General features: G+C 35.8%; 1 protein-coding gene across 6 annotated transcripts in view; it reads left to right on the plus strand.

Annotated features, from left to right (window-relative positions):
- Nucleotides 1-25,803, plus strand: part of CEP162 (centrosomal protein 162) — a 108,765-nt gene that overhangs the window by 30,218 nt on the left and 52,744 nt on the right. For 4 of the 6 annotated variants that reach the window (XM_077999688.1, XM_077999690.1, XM_077999691.1 and 1 more), the window contains 9 exons: nucleotides 2,054-2,248; nucleotides 3,441-3,522; nucleotides 9,032-9,314; nucleotides 10,203-10,464; nucleotides 15,710-15,843; nucleotides 16,108-16,335; nucleotides 16,869-17,009; nucleotides 19,339-19,451; nucleotides 21,318-21,423. In XM_077999688.1, coding sequence (XP_077855814.1) covers nucleotides 2,054-2,248; nucleotides 3,441-3,522; nucleotides 9,032-9,314; nucleotides 10,203-10,464; nucleotides 15,710-15,843; nucleotides 16,108-16,335; nucleotides 16,869-17,009; nucleotides 19,339-19,451; nucleotides 21,318-21,423 — 1,544 coding nt within the window. The remainder of the gene's footprint in view (nucleotides 1-2,053; nucleotides 2,249-3,440; nucleotides 3,523-9,031; nucleotides 9,315-10,202; nucleotides 10,465-15,709; nucleotides 15,844-16,107; nucleotides 16,336-16,868; nucleotides 17,010-19,338; nucleotides 19,452-21,317; nucleotides 21,424-25,803) is intronic. The other 2 variants (XM_077999689.1, XM_077999693.1) reach the window with 1 other exon arrangement.

The following is a 25,803-nucleotide window of genomic DNA, read 5'->3' on the forward strand; positions in this document are numbered from 1 at the left end:
TAGGTATGAGCATTTGACACTATTATGGTCTTTACCATTGAAGTAATTCCTTTTATGTATGCTCAGCAGATACTTGCTCAACCTGATATTTTTGTAGAGGAAAAAATGGCACCATGTGCTTTTCCTTTTTTCTTAAAATTAAGGATCTCTTTCATTCATGCTACAAGCAAGACCTTTTTCCTCACGTCCTCTTGAAAATCTCTGCCCTTCAACTGTTGGCTGTATCCCCTTCCGTTTTTAGTTTATTTAAGCAAACTTGTTATTTGGGTATACTTCATGTAGCCATGGGGACCTGAAGCACTAGCTAGAAAGACATCTCATTGTAAGGCATTCTTACACAATCTTGTATGTAGCACTTGGCTGTCTCTTTTGTTTAGAAGTTGTGTATATACACAACTTACATTATATATATAGGAAGATGAGACTATATATACTATTTTATTTTTAATAACTGGTTAATTAACCATGGGTATGAAGAGAAGAGATTAGTCACCTGTTTTTCTTTTTTCCTGTCTTCTGTGATTCATTATTTTCCTCTAATTTTGAAAATTCCACTCGTCAGTAATAAAAATTACAAAATGAGTAAGTACTCAAAACTGTGCAATCATTATTAACATTAAATTTTTTGAATTCTTTTTTCTAGAATTTGTCAGTTGGTGGAAAGAGAGGGTATATTAGTCCATTTTCATGCTGTTGATAAAGACATACCCAAGACTGGGTAATTTATACAGGAAAAAGGGTTTATTGTATTTACAGTTCCACATGGCTGGGGAAGCCTCGCAATCATGGCAGAAGGCAAGGAGGAGCAAGTCACATCTTACATGGATGGTGGCAGGCAAAGAGAGCTTGTGCAGGGAAGCTCCTGTTTTTAAAACCATCAGATCTCATGAGACTCATTCACTATCATGAGAACAGCACAGAAAAGACCCACCCCCATAATTCAATCACCTCCTACCAGGTCCCTCCCACGACACATGGGAATTGTGGGAGTTACAATTCAAGATGAGATTTGGGTGGGAACACAGCCAAACTATATCAGAAGGCTAATAGGGAAGGAAGAGTGAATGATGACATCAAGGTTTCTATTGTGACTGACTAAATAGTGATGTGATTAGGAAATACTGGTAGTAGAACAAGTTTTAGTAGGGAATATAATGAATTCAGTTGGGGAATATGTAGATGTGATATAGGACAATCTAGATGCCTGTTAAGTTGATATTCAGAAAAGAGTTATAAGGACGCAAGACATAGATTTTGGAGTCATAAGCATATGGGTAATAGTTGAAGCTAAAAGTCTTCATGAAATTAGCCAGGCCAAAAAACTAGTAAGTGAGGTGTTCAAAAGAAGAGGACTGAAGATGGAGCCCTGAAATGAACTATAGACCATAAGAGATGGAAAACTGCCGTCAAAATGGTGGTAATAACAAAAAGAAGAAGGCATGCAGAAGAAACAGTTACCAGGAAAAAAAACAATGTATGACTTCTCTGCCTTTTGGCTAAGATAAAGTGAAAAAGACAATGTCAGATGTCTCACATAGTTGAAGAGAACTAAAGACAAATGGAGTTGGTCATTAGGAAACTGCTTTTGATCATAACAGCTTTAGCAGGATGTTGGAATACATTGGATTTCAAAGTTAGAGGACTGAATTCATTGTGGTTGAAAAAGTGTAGATGACAGGATGCTTGGTGGTACAGAGAAGCAGAGAGAATGGTAATGGTAAAGGAGAGGTAGAATCCTTCAAAGGAATTTTTTAGTTTGGGAAACTTAAGAATAGTTTTATCCAATGCAGAGGGAGTTGATTAAGAATAGTAGTAGAAAGAGCAATGACTAGTGAAGGCAGATTTTATACTTACCACATCAGGACACGCCTCAACTTGCTCAAAGAGTTGTTGAGCCTGCTGTGAATCCATGCTGGTAGGCCATAGCTGCAAATTACCTAGTTGGTACTTAACCCTACTTTTGTATTCCTAACAGGTTAAGAAATGATATTAGTGTTTTATAGTTCTCATGTATTTGTGGTGTAATTATTTCTGGTGATTACGTTTATTTCAGCAGGTGTTTCCTATGGGCAAAGCAGTAGTGATGTTGAAGCCCTACATCAAGCTTATTGTCATATAGCCCATTCATTGGGAGATGAAGACAAACAAAAAATTGATAGTAATACAATGGAAGATACCAAGAGCTCAGTGAAAGGTCATTCTCAAGAAAATGAAGAGAATTCAAAAAACTTCTCTACTATGGAATCCGGTAAAAACTGATAGATGAATTTTTCAATTATTTGATATCCTTTCTAAAGAGTTTTTAGTGTAATATAATTAAAATACAATTTGCTGTAGTGATTGTTTCTCAGTCTCTGAGCTTAATTAAAGAGTTTTTTTCAGCCGGACGAGGTGGCTGACACCTGTAATCCCAACACTTTGGGAGGCCGAGGTGGGTGGATCATGAGGTCAAGAGATTGAGACCATCCTGGGCAACATGATAAAACCCCATCTCTACTAAAAATACAAAAATTAGCTGGACATGGTGGCGCACGCCTGTAGTCCCAGCTACTTGGGAGGCTGAGGCAGGAGAATAGCTTGAACCCAGGAGGCGAACGTTGTAGTGAGCCAAGATCGCACCAGTGTTCCTCCAGCCCTGGCAAGAGAGTGAGACTCTGCCTCAAAAAAAAAAAAAAAAGATTTTTTTCAAATGAAATACAGGAATCATTGGCTTAACTATAAAATTAGAGCCAAACACAAAACAAAAATTCAGTTTCTTTTTTTTTTTTTTTTTTTTTTTTGAGACGGAGTCTCGCTCTGTCGCCCAGGCTAGAGTGCAGTGGCACTGTCTTGGCTCACTGCAGCCTCCGCCACCTGGTTCAAGCAGTTCTCTTGCCTCAGCCTCCTGTGTAACTGGGATTACAGATACCTGCTGCTACGCCCAGCTAATTTTTGTATTTTTAGTAGAGATGGGGTTTCACCATGTTGATCAGGCTGGTCTCGAACTCCTGACCTCAGGTGATCCACCCGTCTTGGCCTCCCAAAGTGCTGGGATTACAGGTTTGAGCCACTGCGCCTGGCCTAGTTTCTTTTCCAATATGCCTTGATCAAATTAAGAAGTCACTTAAAGGGACATTTTTACTCTTTTGCCTATACATATACTAAAGTTGTATTTTGTTAGAGAACAGCATTTCAGGATCAACCAAATATGTACTGAGAGTGTGTTTGTGTATAAATATTTTTTGATAAATATATTTAATATTGATATTTGAGATATTTATTTGATATTTCATAAGAAAGGAAGTTTTCCTGGTATAAGGAAACTTAAGATGGAAAACCAGGCTTATTGCATGTACTGTTTTGTTAACTGTGTCAGAAAATATAATTTTGGTGCTATTACACATGTAAATTAAGCAACCTACATTACATTTTTTGTTTCTGCTCTTTTTTCCGCCTCTTAGATCTGCCCACAGTAGAGGAGCTGATGAAACCTATCAGAATAGATTCCTTTGGGGTCAGTGGTTTTGATTTACAACCTGTGAGGTATGAATTTTTTAATTTATTGTTTTGTCATTGGAAACTTTCATAGTCATTTGTTCTATGTAATCATTCCTAGTGAATGACTAATGACTAATATTAGCTTGAGTCTACCTGTGAGTCATTACTCTCTTCTTTTTATATTTTTCCTTACTCAAGTCATCAAAAATCTTGGGCTAAATGAAAAAATAAATAGACGCTATAAAAAAGTTGCTGCCACCAAATAGTCCTAAAGGTTTTCACTGAAAAATACAGACTCCTCAGCTTTAAATAGTGCTGGAACAGTTCATTCACGATGAGGGAGAAAGTGAATGTTATTCTGTTTATGAGTCATAGATTTGCTTCTTTATAAACCAGTTAGTTTTGACTTAGTCACAGACTGGCTGTCATCTCACAGGGTGAGTTTTGTAGCCACAAGAGAAATGATCCTCATTAAAATGCTTCAGGTCCAATACAGTTTAGTGGAAGTATGTGTAACCCACTGTCATTCTTCAACACGGAGTAACACGTCACAGTAACCTTATCATAGACAGCGTTACTTTTATGTAGCACTGAAATGTCATTTCCAATCTCCCACGCGATCCTCGTAACAAGTAGAGAAGGCGTCTTTATGCCCGTAATTCAAGAAATGAAACTGAGATGAACTCAATTTACTGGTAGGTGATAACAGCTAACATTTGTCACATTTACTTTGGGCAAATACTTTACATGTATTATTTCATTTAACCTTACCGCAACTCCATGGGTTATAGTCCATTATTATCCCTGTTTCATAGACAAGAAGACTGAAGCCTAAGAGGTTAAAATAAATAAAGCCATTGCCTAAGGCCATAGAGCTGTGGACCAGGAACACAGGGCATTCATGTGCCTAACCACTTATATTGTCAGGTCTTTGATCTCCATAAAATACTTCTGTGAAGTAGCCTGTCATTCATTCATGTTGTCATTTGTTCATTTGTGTCTTCAACAGACATGTTTTGAGCCCCCTGCCTATACTATATTCTCATGATGTAAATCCACATGTGGTGATTTCTTGGCCTTGTTTCTACATTTGTGCTAGTTGAGAAAAAAATGATGCAGTGAACCTTACACTAAAATTCATTCACTTCAGTGCTAAGTCTAGTAGTCTTCCATTGATCTATAGTGCTAATTAGTATTTTTAAAGGAGAGATTGTGCCCACTCATCATTGCTCTTTGGGGGTATGTTAGTGATAACTAAAGAGATTTTCTTACATGTCTTGTGTCTTTGTTGTTATAGGTAAAACAATTTCAATAATAGGAATTCTAAAATAGATTTTTACATTTGTGTTTAAAAGCTTAAAACATATACTTATATTAAAGGTATAACAGTAATCATATGTAATAGAAATGTCAGTAATATGATCTCTAGTACACATACTTAAAAATTTTTTAGTAAACTCTGGAGTAAATGACCCTAGCTACCATAACATAATCCTTGAAATCTTAGTAGGTTATCATCAAAAATGTATTTCTTGCTCATATCACTGTCCCTTGTGGGTCAGTGGGGCTGAATTGGGGCTCTGCTCCACACAGTCATTTAGGAACCCAGGCTACTTCTGTCATCAGCACATAGTTTTAAGATTTGTTATGACATCATCCAACCAGTCAGTAAGGAAAGAAAGAGAATGGTTTTACATCCTCTCTTTTAACTGTCTTAACACAGAAGTTTCATATGTTTCATATCACTTCAGCTCACATTCCATTGGTAGGAACCAGCACATCTAGCTAACTAGGTCCAAGGAGGCTGTGAAATGTGGTTTGTTTCTGTGCCAAGAAAGAAAAATGAATTTGGTCAGCATCTAGTCATTCTCTGCCAGGATATATCTTTCTAATAACAAAATATCAATTTCACTCTTCTTCATATCCAGACTCACTTATCCCCTTCCCCAAGCAGGCATCCCCAAGCCCCAATCAGGACTGTATGCATCTGAAAGACCAGGATTTCCAGGTGAAGCACAGTCCTCTCTGTCAGGTTTGAGTACAACTCCTCATTGTCTACCAATGGATGAATTAAAAAGACAGGGTTATATACTTCCTCGCCCCCATCCCAATATATAATGGTGGAACTGCAGTAGATATGCCCTTTCAGCAAGGAAAAGTATGAGGAAAATACAGTAATCAATGTTGCAACTTTGAGAACCACTGGAAAGAACTTGTAAAGGCCTCCTACCTTGGAAATAGGGATTTTCCTTGATTAGGTTATTATTCTATTAAGAAGGGGCTACCTTAAATCTATTATTCTATATAGCCCCTCATTCCATTCCTTGGAGGATTTGTCTTGTATTTTATCACCATTGGCTACAACTGAAGTGGATTTTAGGTTGAGGGGTATGCCCGTGTTGGGGGATACACTCCCTTTTCAATCCACTTCCTGCCTACAGGTAGCTTTACGTTTCCCAGTCACTGGCTTTTGGGTTTCTTGTTTTTTTTTTCTTTTGAACAGGGTTATGGTTTCTTTGACATTATATTCTTTCAGAAAGTTTAGTAACCTAGCAATCTCTTTGGTCCCAGTGAATTCCACGTGCCAGCGATGAAATTTAGAGTTCTTTGCTACCCAGAATCTATAAGGAACTTAAGCAAATTTATAAGCAAAAAGCAACCTCATTAAAAAGTAGGCTGGGCACGGTGGCTCACGCCTGTAATCTCAGCACTTTGGGAGGCTGAGGCAGGCGGATCATGAGGTCAAGAGATCGAGACCATCCTGGCCAACATGGTGAAACCTGATCTCTACTAAAAATACAAAAATTAGCTGGGCATGTGGCACGCACCTGTAGTCCCAGCTACTCAGGAGGCTGAGGCAGGAGAGTCGCTTGAACCCAGGAGGCAGAGGTTGCAGTGAGCCGAGATCACGCCACTGCACTCCAGCCTGGTGACAGAGCAAGACTCCATCTCAAAAAAAAAAAAAAAAATGTGGGCAAGAACATGAACAGACATTTTTCAAAAGGAGGCGTGCAGTCAACAAGCATTCGAAAAAATGTTCAACATCACTAATTATTAGAGAAATACAAATTAAAACCACAATGAGATGCCATCTCACGCCAGTCAGAATAGCTCTTATTAAAAAGTAAAAAACAAACAAAAGAAAAACCATGCTGGTTGCAGGGAAAAGGGAACATTTATACACTGCTGGTGGGAATGTAAATTAGTTCAGCCATTGTGGAAAGCAGTTTGGCGACTTCTCAAAGAACTTAAAGCAGAATTACTGTTCAACCAGCAATCTCATCATTGGATATGTACCAAGAGGAATGTAAATTGTCTACCATAAAGACATATGCATGCATATGTTCATTGCAGCACTGTTCACGACAGCAAAGACATGGAATCAACCTAAATGCCCATCAGTGATAGACTGGATAAAGAAAGTGTGATACATACACACCATAGAATACCATGCAGCCGTAAAAACGAATGAGATCACATCCTTTGCACCAACATGAATGGAGCTAGAGGCCGTTATCCTAAGCAAACTAATGCAGGAACAGAAAACAAAATACTTATGTTCTTACTTATCAATGGGAGCTAAACATTGAGTACATATGGACAGAGAGATGAGAGCAACAGACACTGGGGCCAACTTGAGAGGTTGGAAGGAGGGTGAAGATCGAAAAGCTACCTATTGGGTACTATGCTTATTACCTGGGTATGAAATAGTCTGAATACCAAATCCCCGTGGTCAATACCCGTATCCCTGAACCTGGAATAAAAGTTAAAAAAAAAAGTTCTTTGCTAGACAAAGGTTTTAAATCTGCTTTATTCTTTGATTCCTTGTCCCTCAAATTTTTTTCTCTGCCGTTTATTTGCAGTTCTCTGGATATTTGGGGAAACAATACCTTAAATGTGAAGATGACACTCTTTTTTTTTTTTTTGAGACGGAGTCTCACTCTGGATGACACTTAATATGATCTTTGCTAAGGGACTGGGTCACTCCTCACTCTTCAACCAAGAAGTCTCATGAAATCTTGCTTTTTCATAGTATTCTTCAAGGCTGAATCTTACAGCTTGAGTCTACAAAGAGAGAGAACCCATTTCTAGAGTTTCTAGATTCTTTCTATTCTCTCTAAATTCTGCTTATAAACCAGCTCATTCTGTGTTGAGCTCATCAGTTTTTTGGTAATATCTTGTCAAAAGAAGCTAATAGTAGCCAGCACTTAACTCCTTGTTCTTTCCCATCATTTCTCTTAGTTCTCCATGGTCGGCTGGCATGTGGTCTGCCTTACAAACTTTTGTAGATGACAATTTAGCAATGTTTTGCCACTGTAAAACATAGGCTGCCATCTCTCCAGACTCTAATTACCAGTTTCCTGCCACCCTAAACCTGACAACTAAGCCAGTAACAAATAAGTTGGGTTCTTGGCATCATAGCACTCACATTCTAAAGGGAAGAACTAGTAAATGGTCCCATCTAGATGGAAGTTGGCAAGGAAATATAGTTTAGTTGGTACCCAGCAAGAATGAGAAACAATTTTGATTAACATCTAGCCAGGTTCTGCTGCTATGAAGAAGGAAAGAACTATTATATTTTTGATGATTCCAGCTACTTTAGAAGCTTCTAAATGGTTACCGAGAAGTCAATCTACATTATATGAAAATGGTAGCCTCTTAAACTTTCTTTAATCTTATTTTATAAATTATAAAATTAAATGGCCTAATTGACACATGATTAAATATTTTAAGACTAACAGTTCCCATATTTTTGGAGTCCCTGTAGTTTGCCAATATTTAACTGTATTTAAAACATTTCCTTACGTTATATCTTCTAGATTTTTAACATCTAATTGAATTGTTACATTTAAGTGTTTTAAACCATAGTTGCCATATTTTTGGAGACCCTGTAGTTTGCCAATATTTAACCGCATTTAAAACATTTCCTTACGTTGTATCTTCTAGATTTTTAATATCTAATTGAATTGTTACATTTAAGTGTTTCAAACCACAGAAGTGATTTTCGTTTCAAAGCCTAGTGATTTTTCTGTTTTACATTAAAATTTGTCCTATACTGTGATTAAATATATGCTTTTTTAGTATTTATACTCTAAGCCTCCTTAACATAAATTATGATTATTTCTTTAGTTTCTTCTAGAAATGTTTAAAATGTTTTTCTTATTTCAAATGCCTGTCAACTTTATAAGAAATTGTAGATAAAAGATATATTACAGAAAGTTCACTTAGAAATTTATATTTTACTTTTCTTCTACAAAAGCAGTCTCAGTCTTGTTTGGTTTGGTCTCTCTCTAAAATAGATGTCAGCATCACCTTTATAATCCTTTGCATTATACTGCATTATAATTATTATCTGAAATTAAAAGCCATTACACTACGTGAGTGTACTATTAACCAAAATTATAAATAATGTATTTAACATCAGTAACTTAATATGAATAGTTAACAACTCATATATATAGTGTGTCTGCGTGTACACACACACGTGGTTATTACTGATATTTGAAGAGCTGTTACATAGGGTTCATTATCTGTGTCCTGTTTTGTTGTATAGCTCTGAGAAAGTGGCCGAAAGTAAAGAAACTGAATTTGTTAACTTTTTACCCCTGAAGACGAACCCAAATATTATGTCTCAAGACTCACAACATGTGAACCATTTTTTTGACAAAAACGATGAGAATGTGATTTTACAAAAGACCACAAATGAGAGTATGGAAAACAGCTGTCCACAAGTAACTGCCACAGAAGAACATGTTGATAAAATGTACCTTAATATTTTGAGGAAAAAAATATCTGTTAATTCTTCATCATTATCTCAGGATGACAAAATTAATAAAGTAAGTATTTGTAGTCTAAATTGATTTGAGATATTGAGAACCGAAGTTATGTAAAGTATGTAAGTACTATTGGTAGGTGTGTGCTTTTTAAACTAGTGGGATTGATTGTATACTAACCTCCATAGTAGATCTTGGATATTTGTGAGTAATATTTATTACAATGCTAGCCAATCCCCAAATTCAAAAATACCATCGTAACATTAGCTTGCTTTTAGAAGCCATTCTTTATACATTTTTTCCTTTTTTTGAATAAAATATAGTCCAGAATTTAAACAGTATAAGAAAAAGTTTATTCATCATTGTAGTGTGCACTGTTCAGTCTTTCCAGTCATTTGTATTTTTTAAGTTGTCATTTTATAGGAAAGCAATTAACACCTGTGAAGAAATTTGCATTTTGCTGATTCTTTTTCCTGTATTCTTGATCTCTTCTGCTTTATAGTTCCCATGATTCAGACATTCTACTTGTATTTTATAATTTTGAATTATGTTTTTAAGTCTTCTCCAGTTCTTTGTGGAATAAGGCAAGGTATTAATAACATTTTTAAAGCATCTTGAGAAATTCAGATAACAAATTAAATAAGATTTTATGTCATTTCAAAATATGTTCTTTCTGCTGTGTTCATTCAAGTAATTACACATCTTGGTTTCTGGCAAGCTAATTTTGCTTTATTATTTTGCTTTACTTTGTTTCAATGCTAACTTTGAAGGTCTGCTTCAAAATACTAAAATTCGGATGCATTAGACTTCAAGAACTTAACTATGGTAGTTTGCCTTTTACAAACTACATTATTTGATCATCACTATTGTTTTGCTATCCTTTAAATATTCATTTACAACGATAGTTAAAGTTTATTTAGGTACTGAAGAGCTTTTGCTTGTTGTGTACAGACTTACAGATCTCAACTTAGCTCTGAAGAAGAAGGGGCTGTAATGGGTAAACAGGTACCATACAAGAAGGCCAGAAGTGCACCTCCTTTACTTAAAAGGAAACCCCATCGTGGATTATATGCATCAGTTAGGAGCTCAGGCTATGGCAAACCCAGTTCACCACTCAAGATGTTTTCTACTCTTGAAAATAAAACTTCAGGGGACATTATAAAAAGCAAAAACTTGAGATCGATTTCCACCTCTAATCAACCTAGGAGAAAAGGTAATCATGTACTCTTTATTTAGTATATTGTTTTACTTTCTTTGCTTCCATGGAGGAGAATTAATCTTAAGGTACCACGTTCTATTTGTAAGATGCAATTTACAGGAGGCAGCAGGGCTTGACTCAGTGTGGTGGCAGTAGAGGTGATGAAAAGTGGTTAGATAAGGATATATTTAGGAGGTAGAACCAAAAATCTGAAAAATTGGTTTTGGATTGCTAAGATTTTTGGCTTCAGCAACTGGGAGAATGGAGTTACACTCAACTGGAATGGGGAAGGCTGTGACTGAGTAGATTTGAGAGTTGGGGAAAAACTGGGAGTTTAATTTTTGAGATGATAGTTTTGAGATGTCTATTCAACATGCAAGCAGAAGTGACAAGAAGGCAGACAGATATAAAAGTCGAGTTCAGGAGGGAAATATGGATTATAGATACCATTTGGGAGTTGTTGAAATCTGATTGACAATACCAAAAGAGTGAGCATAGATAGAGGGAAAGGAGCAAGCCAAGGCCTGAGGCCCCTGGTCTTGCTAACCTGAAGAAATCAGGCAGAAGAGGAGGAACCTGCAAAGGAAACAGAGTTAGGTTAGAAGAATCCTGAGAGCATGTGGAATCCTGAAAACAAGCAAGTGAAGAAAGTGTGTTGAGAAGGACTGCTCTGTCATTTACTGCTGAGCGATTAAGACAGGTGAGAACTGAGAACTGCTCTTTGGGTTTAGCAAGGAGGAGGTGATCAATAAAGTGTACAAGCAGTTTCCGTGGAGAGGTGGCTGTAAAAGGCAAATTAAATGGAGTAAGCGGAAATAGGAGTGGAATGGTGCTTCAAGTTGTAGACCACACTGCAGATAGTTGCTGTAAAAGGCAGCAAAATAATGGGCCAGTAGCCGAGATGGAAGATGAAACCAAGAACATTTTTGCTTTGCTTTGTTTTTATGAAATAAATGATTGGTTTTTTTGTATGATGTTAAGAAAGATTTGATAGAAAAATAATTGACAAAGTACAAGAGTGAGGGAAGAATTGCTGGAGCAATGTTTTTTAGTAGAGTAGCTGTAATGGGATCTGGTGCACAGTGGAAGAAGGGTTGGCATTAGACAGTAACATGGCTATTTCCTGCATTCTAGGAACTGTGGAGGCAGATAGGAAGGGAGAGTGTATGCTGGCAGGTGGTTAGATGTGCTGAGGAGAGAATGCTTTTTGTGATAGCTCCAGTTTTCTCTGAGAAATAGAAAGTATCATTAGATGAGCATGAGGCTTAGGCAAAGGTGTTTGAGAGGTTACAAGAGAAAAGAGAAGATATGAAGTAGCCATCTAGGAGAGTTAGACTGTCAGGAATCAAGACAGTCTAATTAAAGTTAGTGATCATGAATTTAAATTGAAATAACAATTAAGTTGTTATTTAACACGTTAAATAACCAACTTGTTTAACCAACTGTTAAATGAACTGTACTTGGTAAAACAGTTGGGTTTACCAAAAAATACATTTTTGGCAAGTGAAGCTGATGATGTATGTAAAAGTGATTAGAATGGTTGACCATGGAATTTAAATTGAGCAATGAAGGAAGAAAGGGCATCAAGGGAGTGTGACACAATGTGCAACAGGTACGATCCATCAACTGTGAGTCGTAGTAGGGTCAAAGGATTGTGGGAATCTGGGTACCAGAGAGTGTGAGGAGGGAAGACAGAGATGATAGTCATAGTAGGTGATTAGATGAGGGACTGAGATTGGGGAGTGGTTACATTATTGATAATTGTCTAGGAAAGACCTAAACTATGCCAATGGGAATGAGTAGCTGAGATGGAAAGAAGTTCAAGGAACCAAAAGCCAGGGAGTTGAAAGGATCACCTGTGAATATGTTGAAATTACCAAGAATGAAGACAGAGGTAATGTCACAGTGAGTGAAAAAGAAATGAGAGGAATCATGAGGAGGTTGCTAGATGAAGACTAATATTTTTATGAGTAAAGTGAAATAATATTCTTAAACTCATTTTTCATATTTTAAAATTTCATAGCATTTGTGACATCCAAAATAAAAATAAAACACATTATTAAAATTTATAGTAAATTTATAGTAAAGTATAATGATGGACCATAAATATTTTTATACTGAACTACTTTTTCTCACTAGACTGTCTATTAAGTATGTTGTTTTTAATCTCTGTTTTTTATTGAAGAATTTCCCAGAGCAGTTTTAGTTATATTCAGAGGAACTGTAATTCCTTTGGGATAGTGGTTACTTGTTAAAGGTTGAGTTCTCCAGGAAGCAGAGTTTGAGATGAGATTAGTGTTCAGAAAATATACAGAATGCAGTTAAAATTAAAGTCAACATTGGTTAGGATGAAGAAAAAGCCCAGCTACTAGAACTTAACCAAATTAAAGGTATCTTTTTTATGTAACAAAGAGTCCAGAGATAGGTAGTTCATGGCTGGTAAGTTGTGCGGGGAACCAGATCCCTTTTTCTTTCCTGATGCAAAATCCCTAGTATGTGACTTTTGTCTTAACTGTCACAATGGCCACTCCGCCTCTGGACCCTGTCCATGAGACAGGGTGAAAGGTAAAAGGTAGATGCCAGTCAAATCATCAACTTCCTAATCAGGAAAGTTTTTGCATCCATCTTAATGACCTTTGATCTTCTGGCCCTCAGTTGCATGGAGTTCAGGGGGTCGAGTATGTTTAACTATGTACATTGCTGCTCAGGACAGAATTAGATCTTTATTAATAGGAAGGAAGAGAAGGTTGGCAGTTAGCAGTACCAGCCATGTAGTTGTTTTCCGTGTTTAGTTTTGATTAATTTTCTTTGGCTGTAACTTGTGTTTTTATTTTTAGATTAATTTTTTTTTTTCGTGAAAGGACAAAAATTCTTATTGTCTTTTCTTACTAAGAATTAAAAATTCCTAGTATATGCTTATTGTTTAAAATTCAAAATTACAGAAAAGTAAAAGAAGAAAGCAATGATATAGCCAGAAACAACTGTTGTTATGGTGGGTTAGCAGATTCCATGCATCTCACTATGTATATACTTACATAATAGAAGGAAATGTGAATGAATGGATGGAAAGAGAGAGGCAGATGTGGATAAATGGACAAAATATTTTGTAAGAATGGGATTACACTTTACATGTTCTTTTAAAATAGGATATTAGATCTAGGTTTACTTATATCTATAAGAAGAAAAATAAATTTCATCCCAAGAAATTGTATATCGAAAATACAAGGAAAAGATTATGAAAAATCTTTAAGGAAAGAGATTATGAAAAACACTCAAAGGTTGTCATAACTGTAGTGTTGTTTCTTAACTTTTTCAATTTTAGACATTACCAATCGATTCCTTCCCTTCTGTGAAATATAAAGCATATTGTATCCCCAACTTACATACCTCCTATTCATTTTTATTTTTACTTAAGATATATTTAGTATATTCTCTACTACAACCTTAATTTCCCTCAGCTTTTGAATTTAATTCTTGGTTCTGATTATTAAAGAAACTGAATGCTTTTCTCTTGTCTCTTAGCCATAGTTTCTCTATTCTGGAATTATTTTGATTGGTTTCTTTTTTGACTGAATTTTCTTATGCATTGCTATTCCAAGAAGGTTTCTTGGGTTCCAAATTCCTCAGTGTTTTCATGTTTAAATTTCATATTCAAGCAAATTTTTTTCATGTGTAAAAGGAGCAAGTACTGCTCACGTGCAATTATTTAAAATAATTATTTGATACTTTAGTCCACTGAAAGAGAAGTCAAAATTAAGAATTCAAGAAGGGAGAATTCTGGCATAAAAGGACTGGCAGACTACAGCTATGAACAAGAACATGTGATAGGTTGAGTATTACGTATCCAAAATGCCTGGGACCAGAAGTGTTTCAAATTTCAGATTTCATTTGATTTTGGAATATTTGCATTATATTTACTAGTTAAGCATCTCCAATCTAAAAATCCAAAATCTTAAACGTTCCTGTAAGCATTTTTCTATGAGCATCATGTTGACACTCAAAAAATTTCAGATTTTAGAGCAGTTTGGATTTTGGATTTTCTGGTCTGGAACATTCCACCTGTACTAGCTGCCTTGTCCTGAGGAGAATCGTGCTAGCAGATCACACCCCGTTCATTTAATGAGCCTCCAGTGATTTGGAAGTTTTAAAAGCCTCCTCTTACAATGACTCAAAACAGTCTCTTCATGAACACTTTTAGAAATTTCTTCAGAAAACTTACATCAGCCTAATTAAATGTGATCATAACTCTATAAGGAAAACCTTCACATACCTGGAAAAATAATTGAAATGAAATCTTTTGGTGAGGGACTGTTGGTAATTTATTTTTTCTTTTGACTATTCTATATTTTCCAAATATTTAATAATAATGTAGAACATTTGTAATTAAAAAGTAAACTCTACATTTAAAAAGTTAGCATCTTGAATAAATTATTTTAAAAATTTAAATTTTGAAGTTCTTAATTTATCTCTAAAGCAATCAGATAGTGTTTATTAAACTCAGGGCCTGTAGTAGTTGAATATGGATCTTAGGATCCCTTCTAGGTATTGTTCTTAAACATTGTTTATTATTAACTGAATAATATATTAGCCTTAGAATGATTTCTTGTTTAAGAATTTACAGGTTACCTTAAAAGCTGAAAATTGGAACAGAATATATATTAATCACATTTTTTTCTAATTTTATATATAGAGAGAGAGAGCGAGTGAGCCAGGTTTTTATAATAGTGTTAATCTTTTAAAATCCTATTTAAATTAACAGTTATAAAATCCTCCTTGCAATTTATATTATTCCATTGATACGATATCATGATATATGTTGTTTATAAAAAATGTGCTCCGAAAGCACACTTAATCTGCACCAAAATGTTTCATAAAGTTATCAGCTGCTCCTTGGTCATTTAGAAATTTTGATTGATTATTGCTATGAACATTTAACAGAAGAATTTATTTAAAAGTAATAAACTCTGAAAGTTATTTCTATCTACATTCTCACATTTATTTAGCTCCATTTGTCAGTTGACATAGTCTTGGGTTAATTGGCCATCTGTGTCAAATTTAGTAGAACGTTGATTACGGAGTGGCAATTTTTCTGAATACAATCAGTTATAGTGAAACAGCTGTGTTATAGTGTAGTCCATCAGCCTATTTTGAGATCCTCATTTTAGTGTTTCCATTGTATTTTTAGTTATTGTACACAATTGATGAGTACACATTTAACTTTACATTTGTGGTGCATTTATACATTGCTTATAATATTTAGAAATCTTATCTGGAACAAAACTCATCAAGCCTGCAGCTTTGGATAAACCAGCTCCCAAAACTGAAAGTTGCCTGGTTACTCCTAAGAAGTCTGAAGATCCCACAGAAACTGATTCCTGTATTCAGTTTCAGACTGTAGGTATTAAATTCAAAATTAATAATCATAATGTTTTTATGTTCTAAAATTACATTAAAGCTAAATTATATTTAACAAAATATAATAAGGACTGAAATGTCTTTTCCTTCGAGTGATACTGTAATCACTCTTACTAAACAGTTAATTTTCTTATATAATAGAACATTGTTAACCATGTCCTTTTTATTCTTTTTTTAATTAACGGCCTGTGTTCAAATCCTATATATAAGTGTGCTGTAATGAAGTAATGCTTTTCTTGAAAGGATTCCTTAGGATACTGTGGTGAGAACAAGGAGGAGGAATTACTTATGTTTAAAAGAGTTCAGGAAGCAGAGGAAAAATGGAGGGGTGCACAAGCCCTAATTGAGCAAATTAAAGCCACATTCTCAGAAAAAGAGAAAGAACTAGAAAATAAGTTGGAAGAACTAAAGAAACAACAGGAAAAAGAACTCTTCAAATTGAATCAAGATAATTATATTCTTCAAGCCAAGGTACTAGACACATTGTTCTGGGTTTTTTTAATATTTATTTTTTTAAAAAAACCTATGTTCCCTGCTAAATACATTGTCATCCTTGTTTCCTAGAGATGTTTGACTTGATGTATTTGCTGTATAAAATATAGACATGGTTCGAAGAGTGATTCCGTACATGAGCGCCTAAATTTTGAACCCTTGGGGGAGAAAATTAAATTTAAATTGGCTCATTTTGATGGTTTTCTTCTATTAGCTGTCCTTTTTAAAGAGAATCAGTTCATTCTGACCTTCAAAGAAATCAAAGTTTGAGCAAAACTGCCAAAGAAGGTATAGACCCAGAGGATGACATTGTGTAGCATTTGTGAGTTATTAACGGCACCATCAGCACAAAAACAGCACTTTGCTGATTTAACTGTAGTTATGTCACATTCCAGTGTGTTCAATATTATAAAACAGTTTTCAATCTAAATAGGAGTTTTCTATTATTCTTTCTCACTTCTCACCTTATCATTTCCTTCCCCAAATAAAACAATTGCTGCAATTTCTCAAAGTTAAGCAGCTTTGAAGAAACAAACAAAAAAACAAGGTGGTTACATTTTGGAGAAGCAGCTGATCCTGTCACTGGAGAAAAATTGAAGCAAATCCAAAAGGAAATACAAGAACAAGAGACACTTCTTCAAGGATATCAACAGGTATGGCCATCCTTTAGCATATGGCAAATTTACTCTTCTTCATCTTTTAGTTATTAAAATAAGGCAGGTCATGCTCAGTGGCTTATGCCTGTAATCCCAGCACTTTGGGAGGATGAGGCGGGCAGATCACCTGAGGTCAGGAGTTTACCAGCCTGGCCAACATGGTGAAACCCCATCTCAACTAAAAATTTAAAAAAAATCAGTTAGGCATGGTGGTGCACACCTGTCATCCCAGCTACTTGGGAGGTTAAGGCAGGAGAATCACTTAAACCTAGGAGGCAGAGGTTGCAGTGAGCCGAGATCACGTCACTGTACTCCGGCCTAGGCAACAGAGTGAGACTCCATCTCAAAAAAAAAAAAAAAAAAAAAAAAGGCATATTGAAATATTTCTGTGCTTATTTAACAGATAATGGGAATTCTGGCAAATAGGAGGTAATAATTTGACTAGTCTATGTATTTCCCATGAGGAGAATTAAATGCTAAGAGCGTGGGTTCTGGATTGGAAAATACTGGTTTTGAGTCTTAGCTCTACCACCTGCTGTGTGCCTTGGGCATCACTTAATCTTTCTAATTTAGTTTCTTCATCTGTGAAGTGGAGATGATAATATATAGGATCCCCAACTTCCAGTGGTTTGACTTAACAAAGTTTTAACTTTTATGATGGGCTTATCAGGATGTAACCTCATCATAAGTTTTACTATTTTTTGACTTTACAGTGGGTTTATCAGGGTATTAAGTACATTTTCAACTTAGGACATTTTTTACTTACTTTTGGGCTTATTGGGATATAGCCATTTGTGGGGCAAGCAAGTTGAGGAGCATCTGTACACTCTTAGTGTGGCACACAGCAATCAATCAATGAAAGTTACCTGTTAGTATTTTTAATAGCCAGTTTCTTAAAAACTGCCCTATGTTTTCTTAGTTTCCTGTAATGCTCTTCAGGAGACAATATTGGCTGATTTTGCTATTATTTTCAGAAATATGAATCTGGAATTAATTGATAATGTCCTGAGGGTGAAAAATTTTGAATTTAATGTAAGAAGATCTGTGGGTCCTACAGAGGCAGATGTTTGCAATGTGTGATGACATCTTGGTGATGCTAGCCTAACAGTCAACCAGGACAGGTTTAGCATCTTTCTTCAGCATCTTTGTTCCCTGCCTCTCACTCCCTTTTTTCTTACTGCTCCCCTTTCTTGTCGCTCATTACATTCTTCTCTTTTGACAACTGTAACTTGAACCTTGAGCCTTAGTAACATGCATTATCACCCAGGGACATCATCGAAAGCATTGCCACATCAGTGATTACAATGTTTGCTGTAGCCGAATTGGAATGAATTGGCAGGACACACTGCCCTTGGTTACTGGGAACCATTCAAATTCTTCTGCCAGTTTGATCTTGCCATTAAAAAACAGAGGTTTTTAAGAAAATTTAACAGACCCATAAGTATGCCAACTAACCCATCCAACAGAGACAACACAAAATTTATGTGTCTAAATAGTAGAGGGGGATGTTCATTAATTCTGCATGTATTTAAGCACAGACTGTCTGCCCAGCACTATTCCAGACATGGTATAACAGTCTACAGTTTGCATTAGATACTCAAAAGCCCTTGGTTTGCATCTGATTTTTAATTTTAAACAGGTTAATAAGCCAGGGAGGGCATCAAAGTGCAGATTGGTACATTTTCTTCTCCCTCTGATCTCAACTGGTTAAGTCACTCTTCAGCTCTTTAGCTCAAGCCTTTTGGTGAACTGGATCTGTCCTCTGCTCTGCCTTGTCCTGACAACTTTCTGAAACACTGGTCTTTAACTCCCTGTTTATGGTCAATATCAGATACAAGCATGAACACCCATAGATACATCTGATTATCTCACCACTGGCAGCCAGACTTCCAGAATCTTCGTCCAGCAGTGATTCGATTTTTTTTTTTCTCTCTGTCTCTGGGGTCAGAAACAGAAAAGAACATAAAGGGTCTCACTGGGTCTTTCCACCTGGGTCCACATAGTCAGGATGTGGTGATTCCTTCAGCCACTCTCCCACTTAATTCCTGTGAAATGCAGTGCATTCAACTGACCTTAGGCCCTTTAGCTGTAGGAATTTTGGCAAATTAGTTTTTCAATGAGGCGTTTTAAACATTATGGAAAGAACTGTTTTTAGACAGCAAATTTCTTCTGTTATAATATAAAAAGTTTAAAAAAGATTTTACTATGCAAAAACTAAAGCAACTTAAAAGACCGTTTAAAGGATTAATCTATTATGAGCACGTATATTATGTTATATAAGTACTAATGACTTTTAACTAAAATGCAATATTCTGTTTTTAAAAAGGAAAATGAACGATTATATAATCAAGTAAAAGATCTCCAAGAACAAAACAAGAAAAATGAGGAGCGAATGTTTAAGGAAAACCAGAGTTTATTCAGTGAAGTAGCTTCCTTAAAGTAAGTCCTTTTGAACTTCTTAAAATCAAATATACTTAAACTATTTCTAAGCATTTTCTTATTATGTTAATAATACATTTATTTTTACTTAGATGGTAAATTTTTATTTTTATTTGTATTCTCGTTTCCAGTTTATATGTTTAATACTCAGTGGATTTTTCTTTTGGTGTTAGATGGCTAGCACATACTTGATAGTATTTTCAGCATATTCATATTTGAATTCATATGAATTTATGTTCATAAATGATTCAAACATCAGTTTCAGGAAATTGAATATACAGTATTCCTCTTGATCAGTCATTAAGAATGAGATAACCGTTTCCCGAGGAACCATGTGATTAATAATACTAAAAAAGAAAGGTCATCCAGTATCACTTATGATCTTCTTGGGTCAGGTTCCATAGAAGCAGAGCCTGAGATGGTGCAGGTCCTTGTGGAGATGATATACTGAAGGATAACTCTCAGGAGAAAGGAGCAAGGGAAGCGGAACGGTGAGGTGGGGGAGGGCAAATAGTGGTCTCAGCTGGAGACTGGCTTCATTCTCCTCCCACCAAGAAGCTGTGGAGAATAGATTGTACCAGAGTTGGTCCCTGCTTGAGGCAAGGGGGCAGCCTTAGTCACTGGCTGGAGTGTACCGTGGAAAGGAGTGGGGGCTGCCCTTTATGTCAGGGGGCAGGGGCTGCTGTTTAAAGGAGCACCTGCAAGTTGTTTTCAGCCAGCATTTATCATGGCAGGGTAATGGGGCACCAGCACCTACTTAGGAATCATATTTCAGACTGTAAGGTCTTTTGGACGTTACTGCTTCCAATTTTAACATATTAAGTGAAAAAGCCAAGCCCATGAACATGGACAAGCTAGGATACTCTCTTCTTTTAGAAAATGACCACTATTTGTGTGTCCTTTTATATAAACACCTAATCACTCAGAAAGGACTGTTATCAAAAGTTTCTTTGACCCATGAATATCATGAATGTTTACCAAATTTATTTATATACTTCTCCCCCTTTTTTGGTTATATAAACTAGGGCCTAAGAGGCAGGGCTGCTAATAATAGCTCATACTGATCTTTCACGCAAAATAGAAAAAGGCACACTTGGTAGCAGACAAAATATATATATTTATTGCCACTTTCTCCTGGTAAGTTGGTAAGTGTAACCCCAGGCCATGTGTGATAATCTGCACAGTGGTAATGCATGAATGCATTTACTTAAGCTTTTTTTCCCAGATGTTTCAGTAAAGTTATTTTAAAATATCTTATCTTGTACTACTTGGCTTCTAAAAGAAGATCTATCCCAGGATCCAAAACTGAAGCTCTAAATTAACTTTCAGAATGAAATAAATGGTTTCTTTAGTACATTAGGGTTAGATGATCTTATGTGGAATCCAAAACTCCTCCTATAATATCTCTGGAATAACAGGAAAATTGAATTTAAGGTCCACATATTAGGATGTGTTTTGTTTTGTTTGTTAGTTTCCATGTATGAGACTGGCGACTCTCAGAAAAGATTCTAGAACAATATGCCAAGGAGTGAGTGCATTAACAACCCCACAGAAAAATGCAGCACATCTTTGTGGACCATTAATTTTTTTCCTGTGAGAATTGGGAATTAATATTTTTATATTATAAATAAACCACTAATCTTAGGTTTCAGTTCTTTTAGAATAAATATAAGCATTTCCCTTAAAGTATATTTCTCTTTTAGTGTGGTAGTATTTTAATCTTTAGATTAAATGAAAATTTTACCTTCATTTATGCATATAGCTTCAATGTATGTTAGTTTTTAATTTTTAAGAATTGAATATTTTCTACTGAAAGGAGCACCTGGTAAGAAAGAAAAACAACTTTTTATTTTCAAAATAAATCAGAGAACAGATGCACAAAAGTCGTTTTCTGTCTCAAGTAGTTGAAGATTCAGAGCCCACAAGAAACCAGAATTTTACAGATCTGTTAGCAGAACTACGGATGGCACAGGTAAGTTGCATAAGGATTTTGACTATTAGGGATAATAAAGGTTTCTGTAAAAATCCCCATATGTATGAAAAAATCTGTAAATTTCATACCATTTAAAACTTAGGGAGAAATATCTTAAATTAGCGTATAGTATATGCGTGACCTTAGTATAGAGGAAACACTATAATACTGGTTTTAGATGTCATTGTCTTTATGATTCAGCCTCTCATCAGGCATTTGTCACATCTCATCAGGCCTGTTTATCATGGAGCCATTATCAGAGGCATGATTTTATTTAGGACATGTATACCTTATTTCAAACCAATTCCTTATTTGAAAGTGTGCAGCCTAAATAGTGTAATTTGGAGATAATTGTTTACCTTTAAAAGTTAGTAGCTTGCTGCCTGTCTTCTGAAGTAGACTGTGCACTTCTAGAGAGCAGAGACTGTATCTTACAAGTATTTATATCCCGCATACCTAACATAAAGTTGAAATGCAATGCTGTTCCATAACTTTTTTATGTTTATTAAATTGTACTATTAAAAATATGGCCTAGAGTTTTCTAAAGCAGTATTTATCAATAGGAAGAGTTTGGGAATTTAAGGCAGGGCAGAACTCTATTTTAAGCAGAAGTAATTCATGCACTGCATGATTTTTATCATCCCTGTCCCTAAGAACTATGTGCTTATAGCACCCACCAGTCATTGTAACAATTAAAACCACTCTGCCACATTTCCAAACATGGCCTGTGGAGGACAGTTACTTCTTCGCACTGCTCCCTTTGAGAATCATAGCACTAAACTAAAAAGCCCATTTCAGTGGGTCTCAAAAATAGCAAGCTAAAACAGCAATTAGTGTTACCATATTTTATGAAGGCTTAGGGGAACAAAGTAAGGTTTCAAGCATAGCGTTAGCATTAGTTCCAAAGGCTGTTGTTTTTACCTTTTAAAAGTCCTGTTTTGAACATATTTTAATGACAGAAAATTTGAAAACTCCCACTAACAACACCAAAATATACTGGAAAAAAATATAATAAATATCTTGTAAATGATTAACCATGCTCTCAAGAAAGTAAGGGAAATCATTAGAAGCCAAAAGTAAGGAGGGATAAAAAGATGGCAGTAAGTTTAGTAACCAAGAAGCCTGAGCTTTAACAGCAAATTGTAGATGGGATACCCTTAAAGGACCACATCTTTCACTAAAATAGTGGATTAGGAAAAAAGAAACTGAGATGTCAAGGAAGCTTTTCTGTCTTAATTTGGTCTCTGGGTAGGGAGAGGTAAAAAGTCTCCTCTGCACATACTTTAATGGTTGTTCAATATAAATGGTATCTCTTCTGCCCATTTGTGTTTAGTATTTGAATTGACACTACCTTGCAATGCTTAAACTAAAAAAAAACATAAACAGTAGTTCTAAGTCAGTGATAACCTCTAGTAGATTTAGAAGAAACAAATGCAAAACAATTCTTAGAGGTATACACTCTTTAACCCAGTCCACACAATATTCCCACAGATAAAATCCAACTGATGATGTGCTCACAATGCAAAATTACAAAACCTAGAGAAACAGCCCACCATCTGCAGGCATGAGATGCTTTACAGCAAGATCAGAACCCCAATAGAATGATTGAATAGAGGCAATAAAATAAATAGACTTAAAGTGCTTAAATATACAAAATAATTGAGAAAATATGACAAAAGAACAAAACAGGCCAGGCAAATTCAAAGGAACATTAAACAGAGCTGTGGGAATGAAATATGCCAGAAATTAAGAAAGTAGAATTAAATAGATGATCATAAACAACTAAGAAAAGCATTAAACTGAAAGACCAATTTAAGGGAACTTAGAGTGAAACAGAAAAATAGAGAAATGTAAAATATCAGAAATATTAAGAAATATGAGATGCCCTAATGCACATTTAAATGTTTTAATAGGTAATGGCTGAGGATTCTCTAGAAGTGGTAAAAGGTGAAGTCTCAAATTTAGGAAGCACAATAAGTCCCACTCAACATAAATGAGTAAAAATCCACATTTAGTCCCATCATGGTAAAGCTACCAAAGTCAGGGGAAGCCTAAAAGAAATCAGGAAAAAAAAAAAAAAGGTGTTAGTTTAGTTTAAAATAACAGTAAAAATTATTTGGGAATTTTTTTGTGCACATACTATAAGATAGAATGTAAACATACCTTTATTTTGATTTACGTTAGTATTCTTAAATAGTTTTAGAGTAAAAATTATTTATACTGGGATAAATCTACAAAATAATCTTGTCAAGTATATTTGTGTATAGTCTACTTTATACCTTAAAAATTAGTGCCAATTAGTATATTCTTAAAATGTCAGTTGGTTATAAAGTATAGGTGGAAATGTAATAAAAGGTAAGTTCCTGAGCCCTTTCCTTTTAGTATTCCAGGATTGGGAAGAGAATGGGGCTGACTACAACTCATTTATTCAGACAGCCTTTATTGAACGACTGCCATGCACCAGGCATTCATCCAAGCATTGAGAATATAGTAGGTAAATAAGACAGACACAGATCTTGCTCATCAGGAACATATGTTCTAGTGAAGAAGACAGACAGCAGATACACAAATAAATAATTACAGATAGAAGTGCTTTGAAGAAAATGAAAATAGAGAATAATGGGTGATGAGTTAGAGGTAAGGCGGCATTTAATAGTGTGGACAGGAAAGCTCTCTCTGAGAAAGAGATGTTTGAGTTGAGAGCTGAAGAAGAGGAACTGCCAACCAGGCAGATTCAGACTTCAAGCCAGAAGGAGGAGCAAATGCAAAAGCCCTGAGTTTGTTCCTTACCAGGAGCTAGAGGCCTTTGAAGCATAAGTGGATAAAGACAGGAGTGGCAGAGGCCTCTCTCAGTGTCTGCACGGTGAATTATGAGAGAGGAAAAGTACTTGTCAGCCAAAAGCCTCTGGCCCACAGATTTAACATGGGGCATACTCACTTTCTTGAAGGTGGGCATTTTCTCTCCCTGAAATATGCAAGCCTGGAGTGGACATCCATTGATTGAGCATGATTAAACTTCAGATGTTTATAGTTCTTTGAATTGTAAAATACTGTAATTCCATAAAGTAAACATTGATAGAGAACATTTCTAAATTGATTGAACTAATTAAGCAACAGGTTTTTGCAGAAAAAGCATTCAGCAGCTTTTAGATTAATTTTAGTTTCAGGGCTCTCCTGAAAGGACATCTACAGAAGATTAAACAAACGATGCAGTTAAATCTGCGATGCAACTAGGAACTAAGATTATACAATGCTTTACAAATGCTCTTATTTTCTTTCTAAGACTGATTTTTAAATTGTAAGAGTGTAAACCAGAGTTTGTAAGAACTTGTCATTTTGAAACTTAAATACCGAGTTGACTGCTGTTGAGTCCAGTAGTTTCGTAAGTTCAGTTTAGTCTACATTTATCTAATACGTGCCATGCACTTAGTACCATAAAGTAAACAAGTAGTACTAAATCAGCTTGGTCCCCATAGAGCCTTCAGCCTAATAAAGAGAAGAGGTTACATATAAATGAATCAGTGTCATAGGAAACAGTAATAAATGCCATGCTAGAGGTACAACTGAAGTTGTGGGAGGCAGAAGAGGGTACTATCAGGAATAGCTTAGCTTAATTTGAAGTGAGGTTTGAAAGATAAGTGTGATTTTTGTCAAGCAGAGGAATGGGGTACAACACTTTGAACTACTGAGAGTGGTATGGAATGTAGTCCATATTGAGAATTTCATTTTTATTTTTTGATGTCCCAAGCATTTTTTATGCATTTATGATACAAAGTTTGGCAAAATAAAATCCTACGTTTTATATGTCAGGTGGTGATGAGTGCTGTGAGAAAAAAATGAAACTGTGTGCCTGGGGGCCAGGATGGGGCTTGCTATTTTAGATAGGGTGGACAGGAAGGCCTTCTGAGGCTTCATGTGAGCAGAAATCCTGATGGAGTGAAGGAGGAAACTACCTGGCTATCTGGGTCCCAAACCACTACAAGCAGAAGAGACACTGCAGACCCTTTGAGGTAGGAGTGTTCAAAAAACAGCAAGGAGGTCTCTGGCTAGAATGGAATGGGCGGGGATGTATAGAAGAGGTGATCAGTCATGGGTAAAGCTGGGTTATATGACACTAAAGGTCATGGTAAAGACTTTGGGTTAACCCTGCAAGGGGCCAGCAGAGAGTTTTCTGGTTTTGTTTGTTTTTATTTTACTTTAAGTTCTGGGATACATGTGCTGAATGTGCAGGTTTGTTACATAGGAATACATGTGCCATGGTGGTTCGCTGCACCTATCAACCTATCTAGGTTTTAAGCCCTACTTGCATTAGGTATTTGTCCTAATTCTCTCCTCCCCTTGCCCCCCATTCCCCAACAGGCACCCTTGTATGATGTTCCC

The sequence above is a fragment of the Macaca mulatta genome, chromosome 4 (assembly GCF_049350105.2).
Source record: "Macaca mulatta isolate MMU2019108-1 chromosome 4, T2T-MMU8v2.0, whole genome shotgun sequence".
NCBI classification, from domain to species: Eukaryota; Metazoa; Chordata; class Mammalia; order Primates; family Cercopithecidae; genus Macaca; species Macaca mulatta.